This window comes from Panulirus ornatus, chromosome 13 (genome assembly GCF_036320965.1).
Source record: "Panulirus ornatus isolate Po-2019 chromosome 13, ASM3632096v1, whole genome shotgun sequence".
NCBI classification, from domain to species: domain Eukaryota; kingdom Metazoa; phylum Arthropoda; class Malacostraca; order Decapoda; family Palinuridae; genus Panulirus; species Panulirus ornatus.
In genome coordinates, this window is record NC_092236.1 from 49433183 (window position 1) to 49459854 (window position 26672).

General features: G+C 39.8%; 2 protein-coding genes across 13 annotated transcripts in view; one reads left to right on the plus strand and one right to left on the minus strand.

Moving 5' to 3' along the window:
- tsl (membrane-attack complex domain containing protein torso-like) overlaps positions 1–26672 on the minus strand; it is a 117138-nt gene that overhangs the window by 13295 nt on the left and 77171 nt on the right. For all 10 annotated transcript variants that reach the window (XM_071668825.1, XM_071668826.1, XM_071668830.1 and 7 more), the window contains 3 exons: positions 9335–9545; positions 5804–6170; positions 3714–3915 (listed from right to left, as the gene is read on the minus strand). In XM_071668825.1, the coding sequence (XP_071524926.1) occupies positions 3714–3915; positions 5804–6170; positions 9335–9532 (767 nt within the window). In that variant the 5' untranslated portion in view covers positions 9533–9545. The remainder of the gene's footprint in view (positions 1–3713; positions 3916–5803; positions 6171–9334; positions 9546–26672) is intronic.
- Positions 1–26672, plus strand: part of LOC139752850 (tubulin polyglutamylase ttll-4-like) — a 327656-nt gene that overhangs the window by 12057 nt on the left and 288927 nt on the right. For all 3 annotated transcript variants that reach the window (XM_071668813.1, XM_071668815.1, XM_071668817.1), the window contains one exon: positions 24307–24352. The gene's annotated coding sequence lies outside the window, so the exon portion shown is untranslated. The remainder of the gene's footprint in view (positions 1–24306; positions 24353–26672) is intronic.

Sequence of the window (26672 nt, forward strand, 5' to 3'; positions counted from 1 at the left end):
GTTTAAGGAAAATGGAAGCTCTTGAGGAATCTCTAAATGGGAAATATGAAGAAATTTGACTGTCCTCTCTAGTCCCTTTTTCATATCCAACTATAATCACCAATAATTCCAGTTCAAAGGTGGTGCTTGTGCTTATTCCAACATCAACACACCTGAGGCTGTACACCTCAAGGACCTTGAGTCTCCAAACTTTGATGGTATGTAGCTCAAGGTCTGTCTCCCAACTACCACACTTTTCCTTTGTTTTGCTTATAGCTCACCAAATTCTACAAAATTTGTATCTTTTCTTTAACTTTCTAAATTTCTACTGTGAGACTTTGGCATTCTCTCACCCGCAAGCCGAGATCCACTACTTCAAGGGTTTCAGTGTTCACCATAGGGAATGGTTAAATTCCTCCCATATGGATGATGAGGCATTGAAGCCCTCAAGTTCTCCATTCTCAATGATTTAGAGCAAATTATCTCCCACTCTACCCATATTCCTGACTGCTGTGACCAGACTTCTAATATTCTGGATCGGTTTGTAACTTCAAATACATCCTGCTGTAACTTCACAATCTTGCTCCCAATTGGTTCATATGATCATAGTCTCATAAATATATCTGTCTTAATGGCTCCTCTCCCTCCAACACCCCTCCTAAGCGTAAATACTATTACCTCAACAAAGCTGGCTAGAATAATGTGCATCTTTTCTGACTTTCTTGGAGTAAATTACTGGTTCTTATGTGGTGATGCTTCTGTCTCTGCTAAACACATAGCAGAGGTTATTCTTGCAAGAGTGGAAGCATTTATCCTCTCTCCCTCTAAGGTGACCTCTTCCAATCCATGGTTCAACCATTCCTTTTCTAAGGCCATTCGGGCAAGGGTTCAGGCATATCGAGCTTGGAAAACCTCTTTCCTCTGACTCCCATTCAGCTTGTATCACTGCCCGTAATCATTGCAAGAACTTTATCTGTGAGGCAAATTTATTCGAAGAAAGTGCAACATCCTTTCCTCTTCATCCATTGAAAGGTCTTTCTGGTCTTTGGCTAAGAGCATTTCGGACAACTTCTGTCACTCGTACCTTTCCTTCACTTTTCTGTTCTTATGGTACTATAGCTGTCTCTCCCATTGACAAAGCAACTCTCTTTGGTTCCCATTTCTCCTCTAACCCCATCTTTGATGACTCTAACATTCATTCACCCCCAGATGTTCCTATTATTAATCCTATGCCTCTCCCCATAATGTCTTTTTCATATTGTCCTAGAAACACTTTTCACTGTCCAGGCTTATGGTCCTGATGGCATCTATCCCCATGTTCTGACATAGTGTGCCTCTGAATTTGCACCAGTGCTTGCTCATCCCTAAGAAGGGTGACCATTTTGACCCCTCTAACTATCGTCGTATTGCTTTGACATCTACCATTTCTAAAGTATTTGAATCCCTCCTCACCTCCCATATCCTTCGACACATCAAAACACTGAATCCCTCCTCAACCTCTGTATCCATCAAAACACAGTCTTCTCTCTGATCACCAATTCGGCTTCTGTAAGGCAAGGTCCACTGGGGATATTCTTTTTCATCTTACTAATGTCTGGTTGTCATACCTGAAAGATTTTGGGGAGTTATTTGAAGTTGAACTTGACATTTTCAAAGCTTTTGTAAGGGTGTGACATCATGGTCTCATCTCAGTCCCCTCTTTTGGCTTCCCTCCTTCAATTTGCTCCTTCATGTCTGGCTTTCTCTCTGGTTGATCTATCTCCATGGTTGTTATTGGATCAGCCTCCTCCATTTCTCCATCATCAGCGGTGCTCCACAAAGTTCTGTCCTGTCCCCTACACTTTTTCTATTTTTTCAATAATTTCCTCTCTTCCACAAATAACCAAATGCTGATGGCTCAACACTACATTTATCCACATCCCTCAATTCTGCTCCTTCTTCTATCACATGATCTGCATCTCATCATGATACAGCTTCCACAGTGAAGTCAAACTTGGATAGGAAATCTCACTGGGGTAGGCAAAAACTACTCAAAACTCTCCTCTCTCCTTTGATGTTTCTGTAATACCACCTCTTGACTTGATGAACATACTTGGTATTACTGGAAGATCCAGTCTTTCTTGGAAACCCCACATTATGGAAATACCTAAGTCAGCCTCTAATAAACTGGGTATCCTGTTTAGATGTCGAAACTTCTTTTCTTCCGAGTACAGCTCACCCACATCTACGATGGTTCTAGCTCTGCATCCTTACTTGATGGGAGTTGAGTTGAAAGTGGTTTGACTAATAAACTTTCCCAGGCCAATCTCTAAACTTGACCCTCGTGCCCTATGCTGCGATGTTGGTTCCTTTTCCCTCTTCTTTAGTGTTTACTTGTGAGAGCTGGCTGCTTGTGTGCCCCCACCACTAGTTAGACCACGCAGTACTCAGCAAGCAGCTGCTTCACAGGATTATAGTGTTTGGCCATTGGCAAATCAAGGGCAGGCCTTTTTGATAACCTTTTTATTTCCTTGCACCTTGATGCCTTGAAACTGTGAACATTCTCATATCTTTCCCTATAACTTTGACCTGACTCATTTTACAAAACAGGTTTTTCACTTCCTCTTAAAATTTTTAATACTTTTCCGTGTCTCTTCTTTTTCCCTTTCAGAATCATCTCTATTTTTCAAGTAAAGCCTGGCCTTGATGTGGGCTTTTGTCTGACTATAAAAGAAAACTTATGGAAGGGTACAATTAATTGTAAACCACTATTTTGAAATGCATAATTCTGTTCATACAATCAAGATTGACTGTAGCATAATGGTTAGCATATAACCCAAGTTAGGTTGGAGATCCTGGACTTAGCCATAGATTGGTATTAGAAGCTTTCCTTCTTTCATTTGGTTACATGATTATATAGAGTAATGAGTTTTCTGATACATTACTAATATCAAAGAGCAGTGCACTACACAAAGAAAATAATGTAGACAAAATTATAAACATCATGAGACCTTTTTGTTGTTCCTAGTAACCAACTGCAACAAGACAGATTAATCAAATGTCAAAAACTGGTGATAACCATAGTATCTCCTGACAAATATTTTATTAAAAATGTGATATATATGTGCAATACAGTAAGCTTGACTTTCTTAAGGGACCTTCTCGACCACCCTTCCAATTCCTAGTCATAATGAAACTTTTCATCATGTACCATGTTCAAACCTCATAGTTGTGGGGCAAATGCAGCAGTTACCTTAACCTTTAAATTTAGCAAAAATTTTTGTATCCAGTGACTGTAAGGTTTGTTAGAAGGATTGTGGGAACCTACACTGTTGTACACAAATGAATTTGAGCTTTTAACAATGGAAAGCAAGAAACTTACATGAAGCATAATTGGATTTTCTGTTTAATGAAGACATCAAGAGGAAATGCTGCATATTATTATAAAGCAAGGAATTAAAATTGAAAATGGAGGCACATGGTATATGCACATATTGGGAAATTGAATGTGAAAAGAATGATTAATACTGGACAACTGAAAAATGATGAAGTGAAAAGACAAAAATACATGAGAGAGGAATACACTGATGTAATAACGTGCAGAAAAGTACCAAGAATGAATGGAAGAGGTTTTGTGTAAGACAACTTTCTCTACAACTGAAGAAAGTTTACAGAATACAGATGAACAAATTATTAGATGTTCCCTTCAACCTTTCTCATTATTTCCACAGTGTACTGTATCCTTGTTTACTTACTTTTTACTCATTGCAAAATTGTTCTTCAGTTCACCATATGTCCTGTCTCCAAACACATATACTTGGTACATAACATCTCCAACTTCATATTCAGTAATGACATGGGTACCATAATGGTCTAGGAATTGGTTCACAGACTCGGGTGACCCAACTCTAATATCACCCACAGCACTTTTGAAAAGGCTAGTCAGCGTCAGATGTCCTGTGGTAGGAAATGCAAGATTGGTAAGACAAGTTGGTATCAGCAGTCCAACTTACTCTTGAATCAATTAGTAGAAATGACCCAGAATATTCAGAAATACTGTGGTCTGTACTTGTAACCACCAACTCAAGACAGCATATGGTAATCATACCATATTATGTACAGAGAAATGAAACTTATGTAGTATAATGATATTGGTTAATTAAACAGAAATGTAAGCACGGTATACAGCACTCAAAGTTATAAAGCTATAACTTTATGTATGGATTAAATGAGAATACTAAGTATTCACCTGTATTACGAGCAGAGCTCAGTCACAAATGTGTATAATCATACCCCTACTTTCATAAGGATATTTGGTGACAGTAAAATTAAAGGAAAGCAGAATGAATGTAAACTAAATATTTGCTTTTGGACACTCCATTTTCACTCTATAACATGTAAAGAAAATTGAAAAGGATCCACTTGATGTAACTGAAGGAATTGTCTAATAATGGATACTGTCATTTAAGAAACTTTAGTTAATAAATATAAGATACCTATATTAAGATGGTTATGGTAAAAGCTAGAAGTAAAGAAAACTTGTGTAAAATATAGGCTTAAGACCATAAAAAGAAAATTCAACATTAATTCAGTCTGTGTGTTTTGGAGGAGGTATTGCTTTGGCTAAGAGAGGGAAAATATAAATATTGCCACAGAAAATACCACTGATAGAATGAAATAACAAATGATAACTAGGAAATTGGAAAACCCATTTTAGTGCTGTATGTCACAGTATTTTGAAAAAGTATGACTGTCACTTGGATTATATGGACTGGTCTGAGGTCATTATAATGTGATCCACTTGATGTAACTGAAGGAATTGTCTAATAATGGATACTGTCATTTAAGAAACTTTAGTTAATAAATATAAGATATCTATATTAAGATGGTTATGGTAAAAGCTAGAAGTAAAGAAAACTTGTGTAAAATATAGGCTTAAGACCATAAAAAGAAAATTCAACATTAATTCAGTCTGTGTGTTTTGGAGGAGGTATTGCTTTGGCTAAGAGAGGGAAAATATAAATATTGCCACAGAAAATACCACTGATAGAATGAAATAACAAGTGATAACTAGGAAATTGGAAAACCCATTTTAGTGCTGTATGTCACAGTATTTTGAAAAAGTATGACTGTCACTTGGATTATATGGACTGGTCTGAGGTCATTATAATGTGATTTTAAGTGTTCATTGTATAAGTGAAAATCCAACAGTATTACAGTTTTTCTTTATGAAAGTGCATGTATGTGTGATAAACAGAAATTAATATCCATAAAGCAGTGGGTATGTCACCAAAATTTGATTTATTTATCATTGGCTTGAATATAGTAAATAACCTTAAGTAATGACAAGTGTACTTCAAAAGTAAACGTTTCATTGTGAAATAAAAGCAGAACCAAATTGTTAACCAGCACTACCAGTTGAGTAATCAGCTGTGATGATCAAATTTTGCCAGCAGTGATAAACAAGGTAGCGTTGGTGAAAAAAGAAGGTTGCTAGCAGTGGCAAAAGAGGCTTGTGTGTATTTTTAAACAAGATATACTTGTAGTGAATGATAAAGGGTTTTAGAGGGTATGTTTAAATATTTTTGTGGTGATAAATAGACAGTGATGGTGTTGATTAAAATGTTGGTGGCTTGTGGAGTGAAGATGATGTATAAACATGCTCATTTTATAGTTATCTGAGTAATTAGACATCACCCAAAATTGATTATCACATTGTATGACTATGACAGCTTGAGGCATTCCCATGGGACAACTTTGATAGCATTTTTATAAATAAGATACTTCTGTGAGCAAATGTGAGCATTTTCAAACCAAAGGAAAATTAATAAGATGGTGTACTCACCATCTAGCGTTGCCCATCTATTCCTGCGGAAGAGACGCACCAGTACAAAGGAGTACTCAGAAGCTAAGAAAGTTGGGTGAATTCCTAGGTGTTGAGCCTTTGTGTTAATAGAAATAGAGCTTGTGAGAACTCTATAAGACTCTGGCACACCCTCAATGTTGAAATTTTCAAAGTAGGCCATGAGAAGTTCCCGCACATCATCACAGAAGTCAATCAAAAAATGTTGGTCATATCCACGGCGGCTGTTCTCATTGTTTTCGTGATGGTGACGGTGGTGTGTGTAGGTTGCCCAGTAGGAGTTCTTTTGGAAAACCTCTGCTGTCTTCTCCCTGAATAACCAGCTGTTGTCCAATCGATGTGGGAAGACCTGAAGGAAAGAGAATCAAGATAGAGATAAGACAGCATGTACACTAGACAGGCAAATAACTGCAGGCAAGATCTTAAGAAAAGAGGATGAGTTGATAGATTAGGTGATGTAGATAGAACAAGAAGTAAAACTGCCTTAGGTTACTACTCCAAAGGACGTATACATTTTCCTTAAACACTCTTAAAAGACTAACAAAGTGATTGAATATACAGCACCTACAAAAAGTATAGATACAGATGGAAGAACCACATAAATAGTAGCAAAAACTACCAGGACTACAGGATTGAGGGTTGGATAATAAATGCAGAAATCTGAAGAAAGAGATGCAAGTTATAGTTAAGGCAACCCTTGGAGAAAAATACTCATGTTAAACATGAGGCAGTATCTGAAAAACATGGGATTAAATTATAGATCTGTGGTAGTTAAATGAATGGAGAACTATTATGAGGAATAATACTTCAGTAGAACTTGTGGTATGACAAATAGAACTTGTGGTATGACAAATGGTCCTAAAACATAATTAGAAAAAAAAATTGAATCATGCTATGAAATGCCAACAAGTGAGCAAGTTAAAAGAAGGACTTTGGCAGAGGAAAAGCGAGGGAATTTTCACAGAAATACAAGGACATTAGGAGCATTAAGGAATACCAGAAGTGCTCGTAAATGTTGTATTCCACACAAGTATTGTATTGATGTGGCTACTTGGGGTGTATGAGAGCACTGAAAATGAAGCTGGCCAGGGATTTAAACTGGCATACTGATGAGAGTTGCCATATATGAAATGCTGATAAATTTTGTGGTGATTGTAAAGACAGCTGACAAAGAGAAAAGGTGAATAGTTGAGATTAAATGAAGTTTATGGGAAAAAATGTGTAGTAAATATGAACACAAAATATTACAAATAGGTGATTACTCAAAATGTCAACTGTGCAGTGGCTGTGTTCAATATTTTTTCAGTGATTACATTTTTTGCTGTTGGTAAATGAGCATGAGTGTGAACTTTCGAAAGCTTATGAGCAGGATTGGATAGAAATTTTTTAAGAGGATTTCCATCCCTTTTTTCTGAAACTAAAAATGAAGAGCATGTTTGATATAAGCCAAGAGTAAAGATAAGGTAGATATTTGCTGCATAAATAGTCAAACATTGTAAATCAAGAGAATACCAGGTCTCTAAAAAAGAGTCTGGATGAAAGGGACCTTGCACTGTAGATCCAACACAAGTGAGATGTAATGGGAAGGTCTTGAAAAACTGAAATTGCTAAAAATGACAAAAGCAGCTTGCTAAAGGGCTTGACCATATATGGCTTGTGTTCTGCATGAAGTTCCCTAGTGTAAACTGAAAATGTGTGCAAATTTTCTTGAAATGTTGTTCAGTATGTCAACAGAGAAAAGTGTAATGTTAAGGGAGTAGAAGAGGACAAATGTTGTACCTATTGTGAAGAAAGGAGACTGGAATGTTAAAGTGAAATAAGACCTGTTTATCTAACAATTATTGCATGTAAAAAGAAACTGGAAAATGTAATCAGAGGGCAAATGTATGATACTTTCAGAAGGAGAAACTACCTAACTGAGACAACATAAATTCGGGGAAAGGAAGTTATGCATAAGAAACTTCTTAGACTTCTGTGACTGATTGATTTGCATAAAGGCAAAAGAGAAGGAAAGGTGGATTTTGTGTCTCCCTATTGCCAGAAAGCATTTGAAAATGTACAACATGGAGACATAAAGAAACTCAATCTTCAGGCAGGAATAAGGGGAAGACTCCATTGATTGATTGATGACAGATTGATTTGCTTAAAGACAAAAGAGAAGGAAAGGTGGACTTTGTGTTTCCATATTGCTAGAAAGCATTTGAAAATGTACAACATGGAGACATAAAGAAACTCAGTCTTCAGGCAGGAATAAGGGGAAGACTCCATTGATTGATTGATGACAGATTGATTTGCTTAAAGGCAAAAGAGAAGGAAAGGTGGATTTTGTGTTTTCTTATTGCCAGAAAGCATTTGAAAATGTACAACATGGAGACTAAGAAACTCAATCTTCATGCAGGAATAAGGGGAAGACTTCATTGATTGATTGATTACCTTAGGAAAGGAACAAAGAGCTCATGTCAGAGGAGCTTTTTCAAAATGGGTTGGAGTTGGCAGTTATTTGCCACAGGGCTTGGTCCTTAGACCATAGCTTTTCTTGATGTATGCAAAAGATTGTCAAAAGGATACCCTCATGCCTGAATCTGATTGCTGATGATACCAAGGTCATAAGGGAAGTCAGGATTAGGATTACATCATCTTACAAAGGGATTTAGACAAGCTCCAAAGTTAGTGGTACATGGTTGATCAACTTCAAGCCAATTGTACACAATAAATGGCCACATTGTAAATATTATCTGGCAGGAAATATGATTGCAGGAATCTTTGTGTAAGAAACACTTGGGAGTCAACCTGTCGCGAGATTTCCATTTCAGAATTGTACAGGAGTCACATTGTCTGCAGGCAGATGTTGCAATTTTTTTCAGTTACATAGGTAAGGAAATATTTAGCAAACTTTTTATATATCTAGAATGTTTCTCAAGTTAATCACCATACTTAAAAGAGCACAAATTACTGATAGAAAAGGTTCAAAGTAAACCAACACATGTTACCAGAATTGAATTTTCTGTCTCCATGGAAGGAAGAAGAATAAGGAATGATTTGATCACTCTCCTCAAGTTTTAGTAAGTCTGAAGTCACCAGTGTACACCTCTATGGAATTTGGAGGAAGATCAATCTGGGGCTATGACAGAAAAGTAAGAAAGAAACTTGTTAGAAAAGCTCTAAAGAAGTACTTTTATATTATATCAGTAGTAGCTGCTTAGAATAAGCAAAGAGACAAAAGAGACAGTAAACAAGTTTAGAAAATTATATGAAAGAAAAAAAGATTTCATGTGGAACCTCACAAGTATGGAACTCCCTCTAACTGGAAAAATAGAAAATTACAGATAGGAGTGACAGAGAGGTATGTAGCATGAAAGAATAATGAATAAGGTATTGTAAAGCTGTAAAGATTTGTAAAGATGTGTACTAACAGAGCCACAGATGCGGTACTTACAACTGTAGAAGGGGGGAACTGAGTGTAGGATGTGTTTACTGTTGTGGAGGGCACAAGCAAAACGATGGACATCTGACCTTGATGGAAAAAGTGAGAAAGCCATATCTTGGTAGGAGGTTAAGCGACCTCCCGACCTTGAGGTAATCACTAGAGTTCACGAGGTTGTTGTCCTGATCTGTCTGACGGGTCCTGGAGGTGCTCTTCTTAGTCTCTCCACACAGCACACATACAGCCAACACCAACGCCGCCCACGACGTTCCACCACCCACACCCATCACGGAGTCACAGCTGCAGATGGGCAGTAAGGGGTCAGCAGGTGTGGCTGGGAGAATCAGTAGGTAGGGCAACAATGGTCAGCTAGTACAGCAGGGAGGGTCACAGGATTGTGCTGAGGGATCAGCATGTGGGGCAAGGAGAGCCAAAGGATTGGGACAATGAGGATCAGGTATAGTTGAAATGAATCAGATGGCAAGGTCATTAGGGATCAGAAAGTATGGGCAAAGAACAGATAATTGGAACTATGAACATCCAAAAGTTGAAGGTAATATGGATCTAAAGATCTGGGCAAAGGGTATCAGAAGTAAAGAATTAGGAATCTGAAGGAACGAGCAACTTTAGTGAAGGTAGGGATGGTATGAAACACAGTAAGGACAGTGTGAGTCTGAAGGTAGGAACAGTATGAATATAGTTAGGAGCAATATGAATTAAAGTATGGAAAATATAAGACAAAAGTTAGGGGCAATATTAATCTGATGGTAAAGGCAATGCAAATCAAGGTAGGCACAAAAGAAATTGAAAGGTAGGTGTAATAGGAATCAGGAGAGGAGCCGTATGAATTAAGGTGAGGACTATGAATCAGAAGGTAAGAACAATTGGAATCAGAAGAGACTACATAAAGGTAGGGGCAATGTGAATCAGAAACTACATAAAGGTAGGGGCAATGTGAATCAAGTTAGGGGCAATAGGAATTAGATGGTAAAGGTTGGAAAAGATGAAGATAGAGGCAATATGCATCAAGATATGGGCAATATGAATCAGAAGTTAGTAATAGGAATCAGAGTAGGGACGATATGACTCGAGCAATATGAATCAAGGTAAAGGCAATATGACTCTGAAGATGGGCAGTTTAAGTCAGGAAATAGGGGCAATATGAATTAGAAGGTAGGGGCAGTATGAGTCAGAAGCCAAGAACAATATGAGTCAGGAGGTAGAGGCAGTGTGAGTCAGAAGCCAGGATCAACATAAATCAGGAGGTAAGGGCAGTATGAGTCAGAAAATAGGAGCAATATGAATCAGAAGCTAGGGGTAGTATGAGTCAAAAGATTGGAGCAGAATGAATCAGAAGATACGGGTAGTGTGTGTCAAAAGATTGGAGCAATATGAATCAGAAGCTAGGGGTAGTATGAGTCAAAAGATAGGACCCATATGAATCAGAAGCTAGGGGTGGTATGAGTCAAAAGATAGGACCCATATGAATGAGAAGGTAGGGGTAGTATGAGTTAAGATTGGAGCAATATGAATCAGAAGCTAGGAATAGTATGAGTCAAAAGATAGGACCCATATGAATCAGAAGGTAGGGTAGTATGAGTCCAAAGATATAGGAGTATGAATCAGAAGCTAGGGGTAGTATGAGTCCAAAGATATAGGAGTATGAATCAGAAGCTAGGGGTAGTATGAGTCCAAAGATATAGGAGTATGAATCAGAAGCTATGGGTAGTGTGTCTAAAGATAGGAGCAATATGAATCAGAAGCCAGGGGTAGTATGAGTCAAAAGATAGTAGCAATATGAATCAGAAGCTAGGGGTGGTTTGAGTCTAAAGATATGAATCAGACGTTTTGGGTAGAACTAGTTAGAAGATTGGGCAGTATGAAACAGAAGGTAAAGACAGTATATGAATCAGAAGGTCGGAGCAATAAGAATTTGAAGGTTGTGGCAACAGAATAAGAAGGATGGGGTGATAAGAATCAGAATGTAGGGCGCTGTAAGAATCCCAAGGTAGGGACAGTAAGAGTCCCAAGGTAGAGGCAATAAGAAGTTAGGGGCTTTAAGAATTCCATTGCATGGGCAGTAGGATTCGGAAGGTAGAGGCAATAAGAATCAGAAAGTAAAGGCATTAAGAATCAGAAGGTAGGGACAAAAAGAATCTGAATGTGGGGCAATGAAATCAGGTATGAGCAATTATAATCAGAGGGTAAGGACCATATTAATCAAGGTAGGGACAATCAGAATCGGAAGGATGGGGCAGTTAGAGTCAGGAGGGTGGGGCAATAAGAATTCAGAGGTAGGGGCAGTAAGAATTCGAAGGTAGGAACTACAGTATTCAGGTGGGGCAATAAGAATTAGAAAGCAAGGTCAATAGGATTCACATGGGGCAGCAAATATTAGAGGGTAGAGGGGGGATGATACAGATATTGCATGTGGTTACAGCAGGTGAAACAAGTAGAGGCTGGAGTGGAAGGTTCCACAGATGGGGCACTGGGGGGCTACTGGAAGTTAGCTGGTAGTCAGGAGTGATCATTAGGCAAAGCAGTGTACACAGTGGCATTAGCCACTGACATGCACACCTCCACCGATCCCACTAGTGAGTAAACCACATCCCACTACCACCCCGTTCACCATGACGTCACGTTTGCCTTGCATACCCTTATAATTGCACACTTCATACTGTACACCTTCACATTATGTGTACCAGGACGACTTGCTCCGCAATCATGCATTCTTAAAGTACCTCCGTTGTGTATCGGTTAGCTTGACTGATCGTCATCCATGCATGGGCCGCCTGGGATCCAACCCGCATAGGTTCGAATCCTGGTCGCGGCAGTTGGTCCACAGTCCACTAGATGTTCATCATCCCCTAGGGGTTGGTAGACAAAATAGGTACCAAGCTTAAGGTGAAGTGTTTGTGTGTCCATACATACAGTGGAGAAAAGACATGGCACATATATACAACACAGGTCAGACTCGCTCTCCTTAACACTCAAATTGTGAATACTACACCAATGAATTTACCATCTTACTCTAACAATAAATCTGTCCCCCAACCGCTGCCAGCTTGGCTGCACCAGAAGCCATGTAACACACACACACACACACACACACACACACACACACACACACACACACACATATATATATATATATATATATATATATATATATATAAACAAAAAGTACACTAGCGAGTCCAGCCTGCGCTCATTAAGAGAATGCTAGGACGCAGCCGACTGGAGCTACGTCCTTCAAGGACTCCCTACCCCAAAAGGGCTCTCCTATCCATGCTTCTGAGTGGAGTGCAACCAGTTATGGTCTGCTTCCTGGTTGCTTCAGGAGCTTCATAAATGAGAAGGAACTCCTGAGGTTAGAAGTGAGTATCGAAACTGTAGCAAGTGATTTTAACGTGGGTTGAAGAGTTTCCATGCTCTGTATGATATAACTTCTGTTGTCTAGTTAGCGTTTTTTTTTGTTTTTTTTTTTACAGAAAATAACTTTACATAAAATTTAGAAAAAAGAGGTCCACGGCTATTCCTTACGTTACGATAACCATAGTCTTAACAGCTCTGGCAAATGCAATTATGCGAAATTTTCCTCAGTGGGTGGGGGACGAAGAATCATAAGTACTCCCGTCTAACGACATAAATGTCCAGGATTGTGACATGGCGTTAAAAAGTGAACGCCTGCGCATTTGTCGTCGTGGGGCATTGTTTTTAACTACTGGTTTGAGTCGCTCACAATCTAAAGCGCTTTAAGTATTAATTTGACTGTGAATGTAACCTAGCTTATTCATTTGATGTGCATTTTCGTATTAGCGACATTTCCACCTACTTATGAGGATAAATCTAAAGGCATTTACAAACATGAATTGGCATGGGTGCACTTGGGTCCCGCACTGGCCTGAGGCAGCGTCGTGATGTCCACGGTACTGTCCCTTAGCCTGTCATTAACACTATCAGTTCTGAATGATTTTTGTTATATGTGCGTCTCGACTCGTGTGTAAGGACGTGAGACCCGCCTTTTTAAGCTGGCTCTCTGGGTATATAACTGAGGGATAGAGTTTTTCCAGTCCACAGATACTGTAGATCTTTGGCTGTCATTGCATTATTCATTTGAGAGGAGTAATTCCTTGGTATTTATTTGTGGTCCTTAAAACAATGTTTTCACACATCGTCGACCATTTGGCCTTGAATGCCTCGCTATTTTGTTTTTGGACGAAAGACGATGAGTTATGACGGGATTATCATGAACCGTAGAACACGCAGTTCGTGTTTAAGACAAAATTCCTGAAAGTGAAACAATTTTTGTCTTAATTGTGAATCTGTTGTCAAGTATGGCTGCTTGGGCTTTCTCTGTTAACATAGCTCAGAACTTGTAAGTTCATGGGACTCGCTGGCGGACTGCACATGGTTGTGGTCATATGGACAAAAGGGATGTTGAGTGCAATGCTTATATTTACTTATCAAACTGATTCCTGAATATCTTGTAATCTTCACCCTTGGTGCTTGTTTAGATGTGTGCAGTAATCTTCACCCTTGGTGCTTGTTTAGATGTGTGCAGTAATCTTCACCCTTGGTGCTTGTTTAGATGTGTGCAGCTTGAGTGTGGTCTGTGACTACAATGCCTTATGAGCTCAACTCTGGTCATGCTATTTAACATCCCTTTTGCCGTCATGACAGATTGCTTTTTGGTATATTTTGCATTAGAAAAGTATGATTTTGTTCAATCATTCACCACCCCATTGAATTCATTTACTGCTATTTACTTTTGTCACTTGCGAGTTTCATCAGTATTTACATCACTGTACAATATATTAACCTTGCAGAAAACCTGCGTAGCCATACCTGTAACTTTATAGGCCCTTTACCAGACAGTATATAAAGAGGAAAACTTTGCTCCATTCTTTCGGGAATTTTTTTTCTTGTACTGAAAAGAACACGAAACCGGCCAGAGGTGATCGCATTGTCTGTTCATTCCTCTACTCCCGTCGTCAAGCTCATATGAATTGGTATTTCTGCGAATGCAGCTAGACATGCCAAAGAACAAATAAGGAAAAGCCATCCCTACGTTATCACGAGAGGATATATAGCCATATATCAGGAGGTCGTGTAAGAAACTAAAATAAGCAGTGATGGCTTGGCCTTGACCGTGTGGGGCTGGCGTTGCTAGGCCGGATCTCCCTCGCCCCGGGCGTTGCTTCACCTCAAGAAACACAATTATCATGCACTAAAAATAGCCAAGGATGCGCCAGGATTATTTACTGCGCACTAAACCATGAGATGCATAAAAATTTAGGCTTTGTCTTTTTTATAAGAACATGTGGAAGGTTCCCAAAACATAGTGCGTTGCTCAGTGGTATTATCGAGAGCAATAAGATTTTCACAAGGTACTATGTCATCATACGTGAGTTGCTTGAAATATACATCAGTGTGTGTGTAAATAACGAAGGACCTCTTGATATAAAGTGATTATCAGGACAAAGGGTAAAGCATGTGCAGTGTTCCACACGAACTTCGTGCACCATAAAATATAACGAGTAAAATACTGTGCAACACACATTTCATGCAGTGTTCATTATTTCTTCAACCTGCTCACGTTTCCCAGAAAACCATGGTGCAGTAATAACCAAATGTCATGACAGCTACAGTTTTGTACTTATATGAAGTCTGTTGTGCGTTTTTCAGTGAATGTTAAGTAATTATATAATTAAAAACATTCGATACAAACCAAACTATCTCTGTGAAATACATCGGATATTACAGATTTGTTTTATGCTATATGTTTGCGCTACAAGTCGGTATGTTTAATCTTTGAAGTTTGATAGAAACAAAACAGTTAGGCTTATTGGAAACAGCCTTGTTAGAGAGGGCTGATATGTACGATTCACTGTAAATTCATGGAACAGCTTTCAATATAATCCGAATTCACTTTAAATAATTGGCAGTCTCTTCTGCAACGAATAACGTTTTCTGAAAAGACACCACTGAAAGTGCTTCAAACTCGGTAAACACTAATGATTTATTAGAAAAAAAAATATATATAGAAATATCAGCAATAAAAGGTCGACACATTCAAAAATAAAGATGGTAAGCAGCATAAATTTCGTTAAGTAGAAGTGAAGCTATAAGATGATAAATCGTTCGCGAGGAAAAGCTGTTGTATATTCGATCGAGTTTTTTCACCGTATAGCTGAACAGCATTTAGCAAGTAAAGGCGGCTGCAGTTACCTGTTGTAATGCTCGGTATCCTCACTCACACGGCCATGTGAAACCCCAGTACGAGAATGTCCTCGTAATATAGATGGAGGCAAGAATGGACACCAGCAACAAACTGCGAAGAATTGGAGCAGACCTTGGCAGCTGGGTGACAAGTGTTCACTCCAGCCGACAAATAGAATTGGTTCTAACAACACTGAGGGCCGGACACAAGATTGACTCGTGTGTGGTTAATAGTAGGAGACCAACCTTCACTGTGAACAGTGTTAGCGCCTATAACAGTGGCGTGTGTTGTGGAAGTTTGTGTGGAATTCTTAACATCTAAAGGATTTTAAACTTTACTTTCCATAGTGTACTACTGCGAGAAGGTTGTGACTTTTTATTAATTGGATTACCTGCCTGGAGGGAACCAACGTCTTTTACAATGAATTTTAATTGTAAATAGAAGTTTTTTCCTAACTTCTTCAATCCATAATTTCAGAATTTCTAATTAATTGAATTTCATTATTATTATTATTATTATTATTATTATTATTATTATTATTGTTATTACTGAATGCCGTCGCTGTTATGTGCTATTGGCGCGGTAAATGATTATTTGAGCAATTCACTGTAAAGTCGAAACTTTCCCAAGCTTTTAAAAAAAAAAAAGTACAATCGAATGAACCTGGTTTCGCTTGTAGAAATGGGCAGCTTTGCTTTAGACCATGATGCAGCTTTTGTGGTGTAAGGAGGTGCAGGAACTGTGTATATGTAGGGAGAGAAGGAGGGAGTGCATGAGTGTGCGTATAGTCCTGTCTAAGGAAACAGTATACCAAACGTCTCTCGCCTCCTGCACCGATGTTGGAAGAACCTGTCGAATAATTATGTATGTACGTTGGTCTTTGCTTGTTTGTTTACAGACTTAGAAACAAGAGCATGTGAGATAAGTGCGCCCTCATTAAGCAAAGAAAAATGTTAAGCATTGAAGGCAGAGAACAATGCAGGTCAAAGTGTACAAATAATAAATGACATGCTGACGTTTGGATCAGGCTGTGTCAAGTTGGAGGAGGAGCGTTGAACCGCTCGGGGAGGTTGCCATGTCATCTGGCCAACAAAACGCTGGTCCACGAGCCGCACCAACCTATTATCTAAACACTAATATGAATGCTCGGGACCAAGCTTGTCCAGCTCACGCGAAACCCCCTGAACAAGGACACACTCCCAGGCGGGACTTATACCTTTACCAAGGACATGAGGATATACCCAGAGGCCAAGCTACGCCACTATGAAGGACAGTGGTACTCTTAGTAGCTGAGGATATACCCAGAGGCCAAGCTACGCCACTATGAAGGACAGTGGTACTCTTAGTAGCTGAGGATATACCCAGAGGCCAAGCTACGCCACTATGAAGGACAGTGGTACTCTTAGTAGCTGAGCTATACCATTATGAAGTATGTTAAGGATATATTTAGAGGTCGAGCTACACCACACTATGGACATTATGATGCTCTCAAGAGACCGAGGTACATCATTATAAAGGACAGAAGGACACACAGACCGAGCTACACCACCGTGAACATTTACCAGGTAAAGAGGCAACTTGTTCTAACAACAATTAGGACAAAAACTGTTAACAGCCATATATGTCCCCAAGACTGTGCCACAAGTTAAATCCTCCCAACCGACAAAAATTGTCAGCTCGCAGCAGACCGAGGAAAAAGTAATTTAGCCTTTTTAAAACACCTTAATCAGGGAATATATAAGCCCTCAGGTACACGGGAATGATTAGTTTAAACTATGATTTGTGGAAAAGTACCATAAGAGGTCTCATTGTAAAGTAAAAGCAGAAACGTCCGCTGTTTCCGGTTCACTCGAATTCAATGACTGATAAGATTTAAGAGATGTTATTTACCGAAGGAATCAAGACAAGTTCTTTCAATAATTAGTTGCAACGATGATTTAAATCGTGGCTCGGCCTTAGGACAAGTGGACAAAAAGAGTGGGTGTGGCGAGGAAGGTGTTGTTGAAGGACCTTAAGTGCCATCACTTGAGAAGCAGTTCATCCGGAACCATTACACTGTAATTAAGAAAACTGGCAGTAATGGGTTAACGTGTGGACTGGATAAAAACTGTTTGGACTTGTAAAGAGAAAATACGAAGACAACGAATATATATATATATATATATATATATATATATATATATATATATATATATATATATATATATATATATATATATATATATATAGTAAAACCGAATTTTCGCTATTCCCAAGAAAGCAGTCCAAACTAAAGTGGACTCGGTCCGACATTTGCACTGGTGTCGTCCTTCTCAAACCCAGGTGACATCACCTTCGTCGATATTTCGCGTGTATTGCTTTCACGTCAGTTTTTGCTATCGTGTTATTAGCATATGAAATGAGCAGAACTGTGGCCTTGAAGATAATGGTGTGAAAAGAAAGCTTGTGAATGTAGGGAAAACTATAACAAGGAAGTATCAGAATATGAATCGGTTAAAGTTCGACTCCTTCAAACCTGTTGCTGCAGTTGATCCTCAGTACAACCCTCTACCAGTAAGAGGCATTACTATTCCTCTCCACGACCCTTTGCTTATATGAGGCCTTGAGAGCATCGCTGCTCCCTAGACTTGGAGTAAAACATATTCTCGGCCACCACCACTGATCATGGCAACATTAACTCATCAGTCAGGACCCGTAAGGAAAAGTGAATCACATTATTTACAACAATTTACAATTCATTTTATGTTGGTGCATTTTTTGGACGTTAGAAATGGTCATCATTGTGCAGTGTATATTACTTTGTAGTCCATTCGGATTTAACGGTCTATCGGCGTCATTAACGGGCTCTCTCTCTCTCTCTCTCTCTCTCTCTCTCTCTCTCTCTCTCTCTCTCTCTCTCTGTCTATCTATCTATCTATCTATCTATCTATCTATCTATCTATATATATATATATATATATATATATATATATATATATTATATATATATATATATATATATAAAGTAGATGTTGGTTTACAGTATTTTTATTAAAGCTATCTTTCATTCGTGACGAATCATAGTGCCTCATATTGTATGTCAGCAGCATCAGCATACAAGGTGAACGGGAATCAAGTTGTTTGATATATAAATGATCACAACCTTTACTAGGGGGTTTTTGTCCCTGGGAAGCACCAGAATCTATACAAGCTTGTCAGGGCTGTTTGTCTTATGCAAGTATCTTGTTACTATTGTTTACTATTAGACCTCATAATGTTAAGTGTGCAGCCTAGTGTTACTATGGTTTACAGTAGTGAGAAGCCCAGTTTGAATATGACTTACAATGATAAGTCTCCATCTTTTACTATGTGGCTGCTTTTCATTATCCCTTGTGTAGAGCTATAATCTCGTACATGTTTGGTATTTATTTTAGTCCCCTTACTAGCAGTTGAATCTCCATGCTTTTACGTGTACCAGATGGGTGTGTTTAGGGTGTTTGTTACTGGAAACGCCTATTTGTGTGTTGTCTGGCGTAAGAGATATCCATGTATATGTTCCCTTTCGGAGGATAAATGTCTGCTCTGTGAGAATGGTGACTACCACATGAGATCGATGACAGACCCCCTAAATACAGCTGAACTCCCTGACTACGACGACTTGATCCTTTGATTAGGGTAACAGCCTCCAAGGAACGACGACGTAACTCCTTCAGTGCGACTTGACTCGTTGAGTATGATGACAGACCCTTGAGTACGACGACAACCCCCTTCCGTACGACAACTTTGCTCTTTGAGTACGACGACTTTGTTTTTGGAGTACGACGACTTGACTCCTTGCATACTACTGCTTAACCCCATTAACATGATTCATACCCTTGATTACAATGACTTAACTGTTTGAGAACGACGATTTACACCTTTGAGTACGATGAGTATCCATGATAACTGTGGCGTAACCCTATGAGTACGATAAGTACGACTCAGCTCCCCTGAATTCGAGGACATCCCCTTCGGTTAGACGGTTTAGCGCCTTCAGTAACAGCGATATAGACCATTGAGTACAACAATTTAAACCCTTGAGTACGTTGACTTCAGCCGGCCAGCCAGGGTGCCTGACCTTGTCTTACCTCCATCACTTCCTGGTGGCAAACTGACTACAGCTGTTATCAACAAGCGGTGTGTTATACCAAATCGTTCTCTCTACATTTGTTCGCAGATTCATTTCCCACCTAAAATTACTTTCTTCAGATCATTTACAAAGTAGTTTTAAAAGATGTAGACCATTTCTGGGATACTTATGATGGCAACGTAAAGTTTGAGAAGGTGTGAGACTAATTATGGCTTTTCGTCATGCCACCGGTGGTCCATCACATATAATAACTTTTCGGAACCATTCGCTCCTAAAGTAATACTCTGAAGATATGACTTAGAATTACATTGAAAACCAGTAGGTGGGGACTGAAGAGTTGGTCAATTTATTGTTTTCAGACTTCAAAGACTGCATCCCCCCCCCCCCCCCCCCCCTCCACACACACACACACACACAATGAACTAGATTATATTACAAAGCATAGAGGTGTCTCAAGACAAAGCCGCATAATATATGAGAGCACTCAGTTGCCCAACGCCGATGCTGTGTACATCAAATAAAAAAAAGTATTTACAAACCTCACCAACTTCTTACATGGCCAGACCAATCATACGCGCTGTCTCTCAGAAATGGCCCACCACCACACCACCACCAGCCTACTATGCCCAACAAGCACACCACTGCCAGCTTAGTCAATGACACCCACGAGAGTCTGGTAAACACACGCACCGCCTCACTCTAGTAAACCTGCGTACCTATGCCTTGACCATCGTAAACCATGCACCGTATCGAACATTCTTAACCACGCCACGTAAAGAGTTTCGTGAACCCACTTACCACGGAGCGTCGTCAAGCGCGCGTTGCCGCGAGCCAAGTAAGTAAACATACGCACCGCCGCCAGCCTAGGAACCAAGTACTGCCGAGAGCTTAGACACACAGCAGCGTGCCTAGTAGAACCTCCCACCGCAGTGAGTCCAGTAAATCACTGCACCGTTTGACCCTAGGAGAATCGCGTATCGCAGCGATCCTAGTGAACCAAAAAGCTAATGAACCAAAAGCACCGCCTTGGAAAGCCGCTCACCACCACGTATGTACCTTTCATGTACGCTCGCCTCCCTTTTATTGAAATACGTTTTCAAAAATTTATTGATTCTATCCGCATACCTGAACCAGTTCAGTAACTATTCCTTAAAAGAAAAAAAAAATATGTATGTAAGATAAGGTTTCTGGGTTTCTGATATATTAGAACAAGATAAGGTTTATTAGCGTATAACGAGGTTATCTGATTGTTTGTAGTCTAACAATAATACATGTTTAAGAAACAGTTAAGGTTAGGAGACAAAAAAAACAAAGCTATTCTCCCATCTAGCTCTCTTTCCTGTGGCAACAATAGCTTATAAAAAAGAAAAGTGGGATGAAAACTATTTATTGCTGAAGTAAGGAGAGCATAGTATTTTACTGAGGTAAATATAGAAATGGATCATTTATTGGCTAGTGTATACTGTTTCAAGTCTACTCTCGGCTGTATACAGCTCTACAATCTGGTAAGACATTCATCGCGGATCATCTTCCAGTCTGGAAGAAAGTATGAATATATTCATGTACTTTTCACGTAAGAAATAGCTGAACCGGTAAAGTATTTGTCCTGTCACCCAACCCAAACCTCTCTCTCGTGTCCAGCATCTCCCATCCCATGCATCTCTCTCATGTCCAACTTATCTCTTCGGAAGTCTCTATTTCGAAACTTTTTCCAGTATCAAAGGACGCGTGGCATATACATAACGTCGATGCAAAATGCGACAAAGAAATATTTTTTTTTTTCGTTTGCTTTCATCATCAAGACAGATTGACTTGATCTGTTCCTGTTCTTTTGAATAATGTAATATAGAAATTCTGAAAGAATATTCGAATGTTTGCAAGTGACGACAATCGCACCTAGTAGTTTGAAATCTTAGATACGCCTTTGAATGTTAGTATAGACTTAACTTTTATTTCATTTGTTCTAGTAACTATGTTTCCTTGTATTTCAATATCTTAGTGATATACATTGAAATATATTCAAAAATTTGAAAACTTGTATCGTCTTTATGAAGTCTACGTTTTCAAATCATGTATTTAGAAAATACACATCATACATTTTTGAAGCCCTTCAGCTTTTATACATGAGAGTTACGCTTGCAAATGAGGATGTAGTAAAATCAGATAGGATACAAAATTTGAAAAATTTTAATGAGCGTATGTTTAAGAGACAGGACCATACTAGAGTAAAAACTCCCTCCCCGTACAGCACAGGTAGGTAATTACCAGAGCGGGATAAGGAAGCTCTTATGTATAGGGAAACGTATAGCGTATAGTGCAATTGTGAAGAAAAGTCAAGAACATCTAAGTCTTGACGTGTCCATTAAGACAACAGGATTGACATATAACAACACAAGAACTAAGATAAAAAAAAAATAAATTCGGTTGCAAACGCACGTCTTGTACTGGAGCGGAGACTTTATCCAACATTGGTAAGTTTTTCAAACGACTAAACTGAGATTAACCAATAACACATAAAAACATGACTCATCAAGATGATATTTGCATAATCCTTATGCAGTGTCTTTCAAGTAGGGGCAGAGGCCACCACCAAGGCCAGCCAGCAGGGCTTGCATGAAAGGAGAGACATGAGAGGAAAAATGGTGAGAAAAAAGTGAAATTACTCGGTAAAAAGAAAATTGTACATCACAGGTGAGGATATATATATATATATATATATATATATATATATATATATATATATATATATTTTTTTTTTTTTTTTTTTTAAAAGAAGGAACAGAGAAGAGGTCCAGGTGAGGATATTCCCTCAAAGGCCCAGTCCTCTGTTCTTAACGCTACCTCGCTATCGCGGGAAATAGCGAATAGTATGAAAAAAAAAAAAATATATATATATATATATATATATATATATATATATATATATATATATATATATTATAAAGCCAGAAAATTACAGTAGATATGGACATAAATTAGTATTGGAAAGGGAGAAGACAGTTTTATGAAAGAAATGTCTACATTTTTAGTTCCTGTTGAAATTATGCTGGTTTTTAAGAACACGTGAGTGAAAAACATGTTTATCATCTGCTGTGTACGTGGGCAGAAGCTAAACCCTAATTTACACCACACCCCAGCCTACACCATACTGCAGCCCATCCCACACTCAAGCTTGTTCCACACCTCAGTCTACACCAAAACCTAGTCAGCACAACACCGTAGCCCTACCCTACATCACACAACACACCTCAGCCTACACCACACTCGAGCCCACACTACATCACGCATCACATGCCAGTCAAGACCACGCCCTAACCTTAGCCACGTCACACATCACATCCCAGCCCACACGACACCCTAGCCCACACTACACTTTAGACCACACCACCCCTCAGCTCACACCACATCCCAGCCTAAACCACACCCCAGTATACCATACACACCACAACACATCCCAGCCCATACCAGACTACACCCTAACACACACCACACTCCATTCCAAGCCACACCATACTCAAGCCTACACCACACCCTAGCCTACACCACATCCCAGCTTACTCCACACCCCATCCTACCCCACACCACACCAGCCCACACCACACCCCACACCATACCCCAGCTTACACTACACTCCGTCCTATCCTATACCACACCCCAGCCCACACCACACCACACCCCACACTATACCCCAGCTTACACTACTGTCCATCCTATCCTACACCACACCCCAGCCCACACCACACCACACCACACACCGAATCCAGCCACACCACACCCCACCCCACTTGACACGTGCACAGTAGCGATAGCGTGCCGAGGCTCGTGTGGTGCAGGTGATGCTGCAGTGGACCAGTGACATTCAGGCGTTGTGGGGGAGGGAGGGAGGAGGGGCCTGTTGAGACGGGCTGCAGTGGATCTGACCAGCTGGCGGGAGGTAGGGATTGGTGCCAAGGTGAAGTGTGGCCCGGAGGGAAGGACTGGTGTAGGGAGGGAGGAGGATGGCACTGGTGAAGGGAAGGTGGATGGGACTGGTGAAGGGAGGATCCGATATAGGAAGTGAGGGAGGGACTGGTGAAGGGAAGGTGGAGGAGAGCCTGAAGGGAGGATCCGGTGTAGGGAGGGATTGGTGAAGGGAGGATCTGGTACAGGAAGGAAGGGGGGAACTGGTGAAGGGAGGTTTTGGTGAAGGGAGGGAGGATTTGGTGAAGGGAAGGTGGGAGGGACTAGTGAAGGGAGGTTAGGAGGGATTGATGAAGGGAGGGAGAATGGGACTATGGGAAGGGAAAGGGAGGGATGTGGCTCTGGTGATGAGTGGCTGGGAGGGCCTGCTTATGAGAGTACATGGGAAGGGCAGATAACATACTCGATGGTCCATAATGAGGTTATCTGCTGACTTGACCCAGAATTGTGGTACAAACAAGATAGTACAGCAGAGGCCACCTCTCCACCCACCTCTCCCTCCGGCTCAACTGTCGATAGGGGAAAAAAAAATGTAACCACCAGACGTGAAAAAAAGTTTTGCCCATATTTTCATCATTGAGTCTCTTCTTTCCTTGAAACGATTTAGTAATTTGAAAACTTTTATCATATCTTCTGGAAGTCTACGCTTCCTTAGTGAGAGTATTTTGAGATCTCTAAGTCTTCCTTCATAAAGTTTATTTTTTAATGGAAAGGATTGATTTGGTTGCTCGTGTTTGAATTTGCTCTAATTCTTCATCATCTCTGATCAGGTTTGGTGACCAGAATCGAACAGCGCATTCCAAGCCGTCATAAAAGGTGAGTACTGAGTCCTTTGCTCTGTAATTTACATTTCTAGTTATGAAGCCTAACATCCTATTGATGGCTTTATCTTACACGTAGCCAAGGCATTTTTTGTCAGCACTTTTAATCACTCCAATGTCCTTTTCTTAAACGTTTGGTCATGGTTTACTAAGCATTTTGTATTCATGATTTATAGTTTAGGCACCAGAGTGTATAACTTTGCATTCGTCTGTGTTGAAGTCCATCTGCCATGCCTTCATACTCTGTCACTTTTTCCCCCCTAATTCTGGTTCTTCAGGTAGTATTCCTTGGAACTGGTGGCGTTTCCAAATTTCGTGTCGTTGGCAAATGTTGAGATTTTTCTGGTGACTCCTCTGTCACTTGGTCTTTGATGATGATGAAAAGTCTGGGGCCTAAGACTGAGCCATGTAGAACTCCATTTAAAAGACGTGAAGCCAATGGTATGCTTCACCTTTTAATGCCACTCTGTCTCATTTCTGACTGTCAAGTCAGCTGTCCACCCGCAGATTCGATCTCCTGTGTCGTGTGCTTTAATTTTATTGAAAAGATAATGTGATACTTTATCGAAAGTTTAATAAAAGTACAAGTATATAGCATGTCCCCCCCCCCCCCCCCTCCTCTTCCGGTCGTTGGGTTTCGGACCATTTGATTTAGAACCGTTTTCTTTTAAATCATTTTTCTTTCAAATGTATGGTCACCCGTCATAAGGTCCCAGGTTTTGTTGGGCGTGATAAGATCTCATACAATTGTTGCTTCCTTGTTATCTGTAAAAGATTTAACTTCAACCTACAAAGCTTTACTGCTTTCTGCACAGAGTCTGGGAGTTTATGCCTTTCATCCCCCCCCCCCCAAAAAAAAAATATATATATATATATATATATGTATATATATATATATATATATATATATATATATATATATATATATATATATATATATGAAAAGTATGATAATTTTGGGTATCATATTGATTGATTTCAATTTACAGTGTACTGTACGCACTGACATATGTTTCAAGATGTCTGAGTTACCCCATGATCTCTAACTCTAAATAATGATTTTTTTTTACGTACTTTACCCAAGTCTGTTATTGCTATGGTATCAGGCTTGTCTGACAGAGCAAATGATGTCGGTTCTTCGCATTTTAGGTTAAAACTTTTAGTGTTGTGTATAACTGGTTAATGTTTTGGTCGGTTAGACACGGTGAGTGTGACACACGCCCTTGAGGTCAGACCTTCAGTCCCTAGGGATAATGTGTGGCCCAACCTATTGTAGGTCACGCCTGACCCACCCGACAGTTGATTTCCTGTGTCAGTGATTAATATGATCCTGCAGTCCATTTATAGTAGACAAGCTGTTATCTCCGCTGAAACTGTTCCATATATATATTATTCTCTTCTGTCTTTCAGATAAGCTCTGCTCTACCACAAATACCAAGTATTCTATTCAGAGATTCAGTTCCTACATCGTTTGTAGGAATGAGACTCGCTATTACGACATGTCTGTGTTTTTGTGCTACGTTGCTGGGCCCAACCTGAACAGCGTATACGCTGTCATCAGCAGTGTTTCTGCCTTGTACCGTGCGAGTTTTATGTCTTCCAGCCTAGCGCCATCTGCTTTGTACTTTGTGAGTTATGTCTACCAGGCTAGTCATTACGTCTTCCAGTCTAGCGCCATCTGCTTTGTACTTTGTGAGTTACGTCTTCCAGCCTAGCGCCATCTGCTTTGTACTTTGTGAGTTATGTCTACCAGGCTAGTCATTACGTCTTCCAGTCTAGCGCCATCTGCTTTGTACTTTGTGAGTTATGTCTTCCAGCCTAGTACCATCTACTTTGTACTTTGTGGGTTATATCTTCCAGCCTCGCCCCATCTACTTTGTACCTTGAGTTATGTCTTCCAGCCTAACACTAGAACAGCACAACCTCTTTCTACTTCTATTCCTACCACAAAACTCTATGTCTGAATGCTTTACCAGAGAGTCCCCGACAAGGGTATAGCTTAGTTCTCTTTCCGTTTCATTGATATAATAAACCTATTTTATGTTACTGCTCCCGTTATTTTACCACCAGCCGTGGGCTTCGCTCCTCTCCAACTATGTGAAACTTATGACTTCCAACCACGAACGTCTGCACTGTAACCGTTTTAGTTCCAGTTTCCTTGTTATTGTTCTTACGTTCCGTTGGAAAGTCTAATACTTTAGCTATCATGTCGCTAGAGGCGTCCTCGCTTACACCAAGTCTATTTGTTACACTTTCACTCGCTAATACTTTGATAACCTATTTTAAAGATCATTAAAAGAGTATTTCCCTTTGTC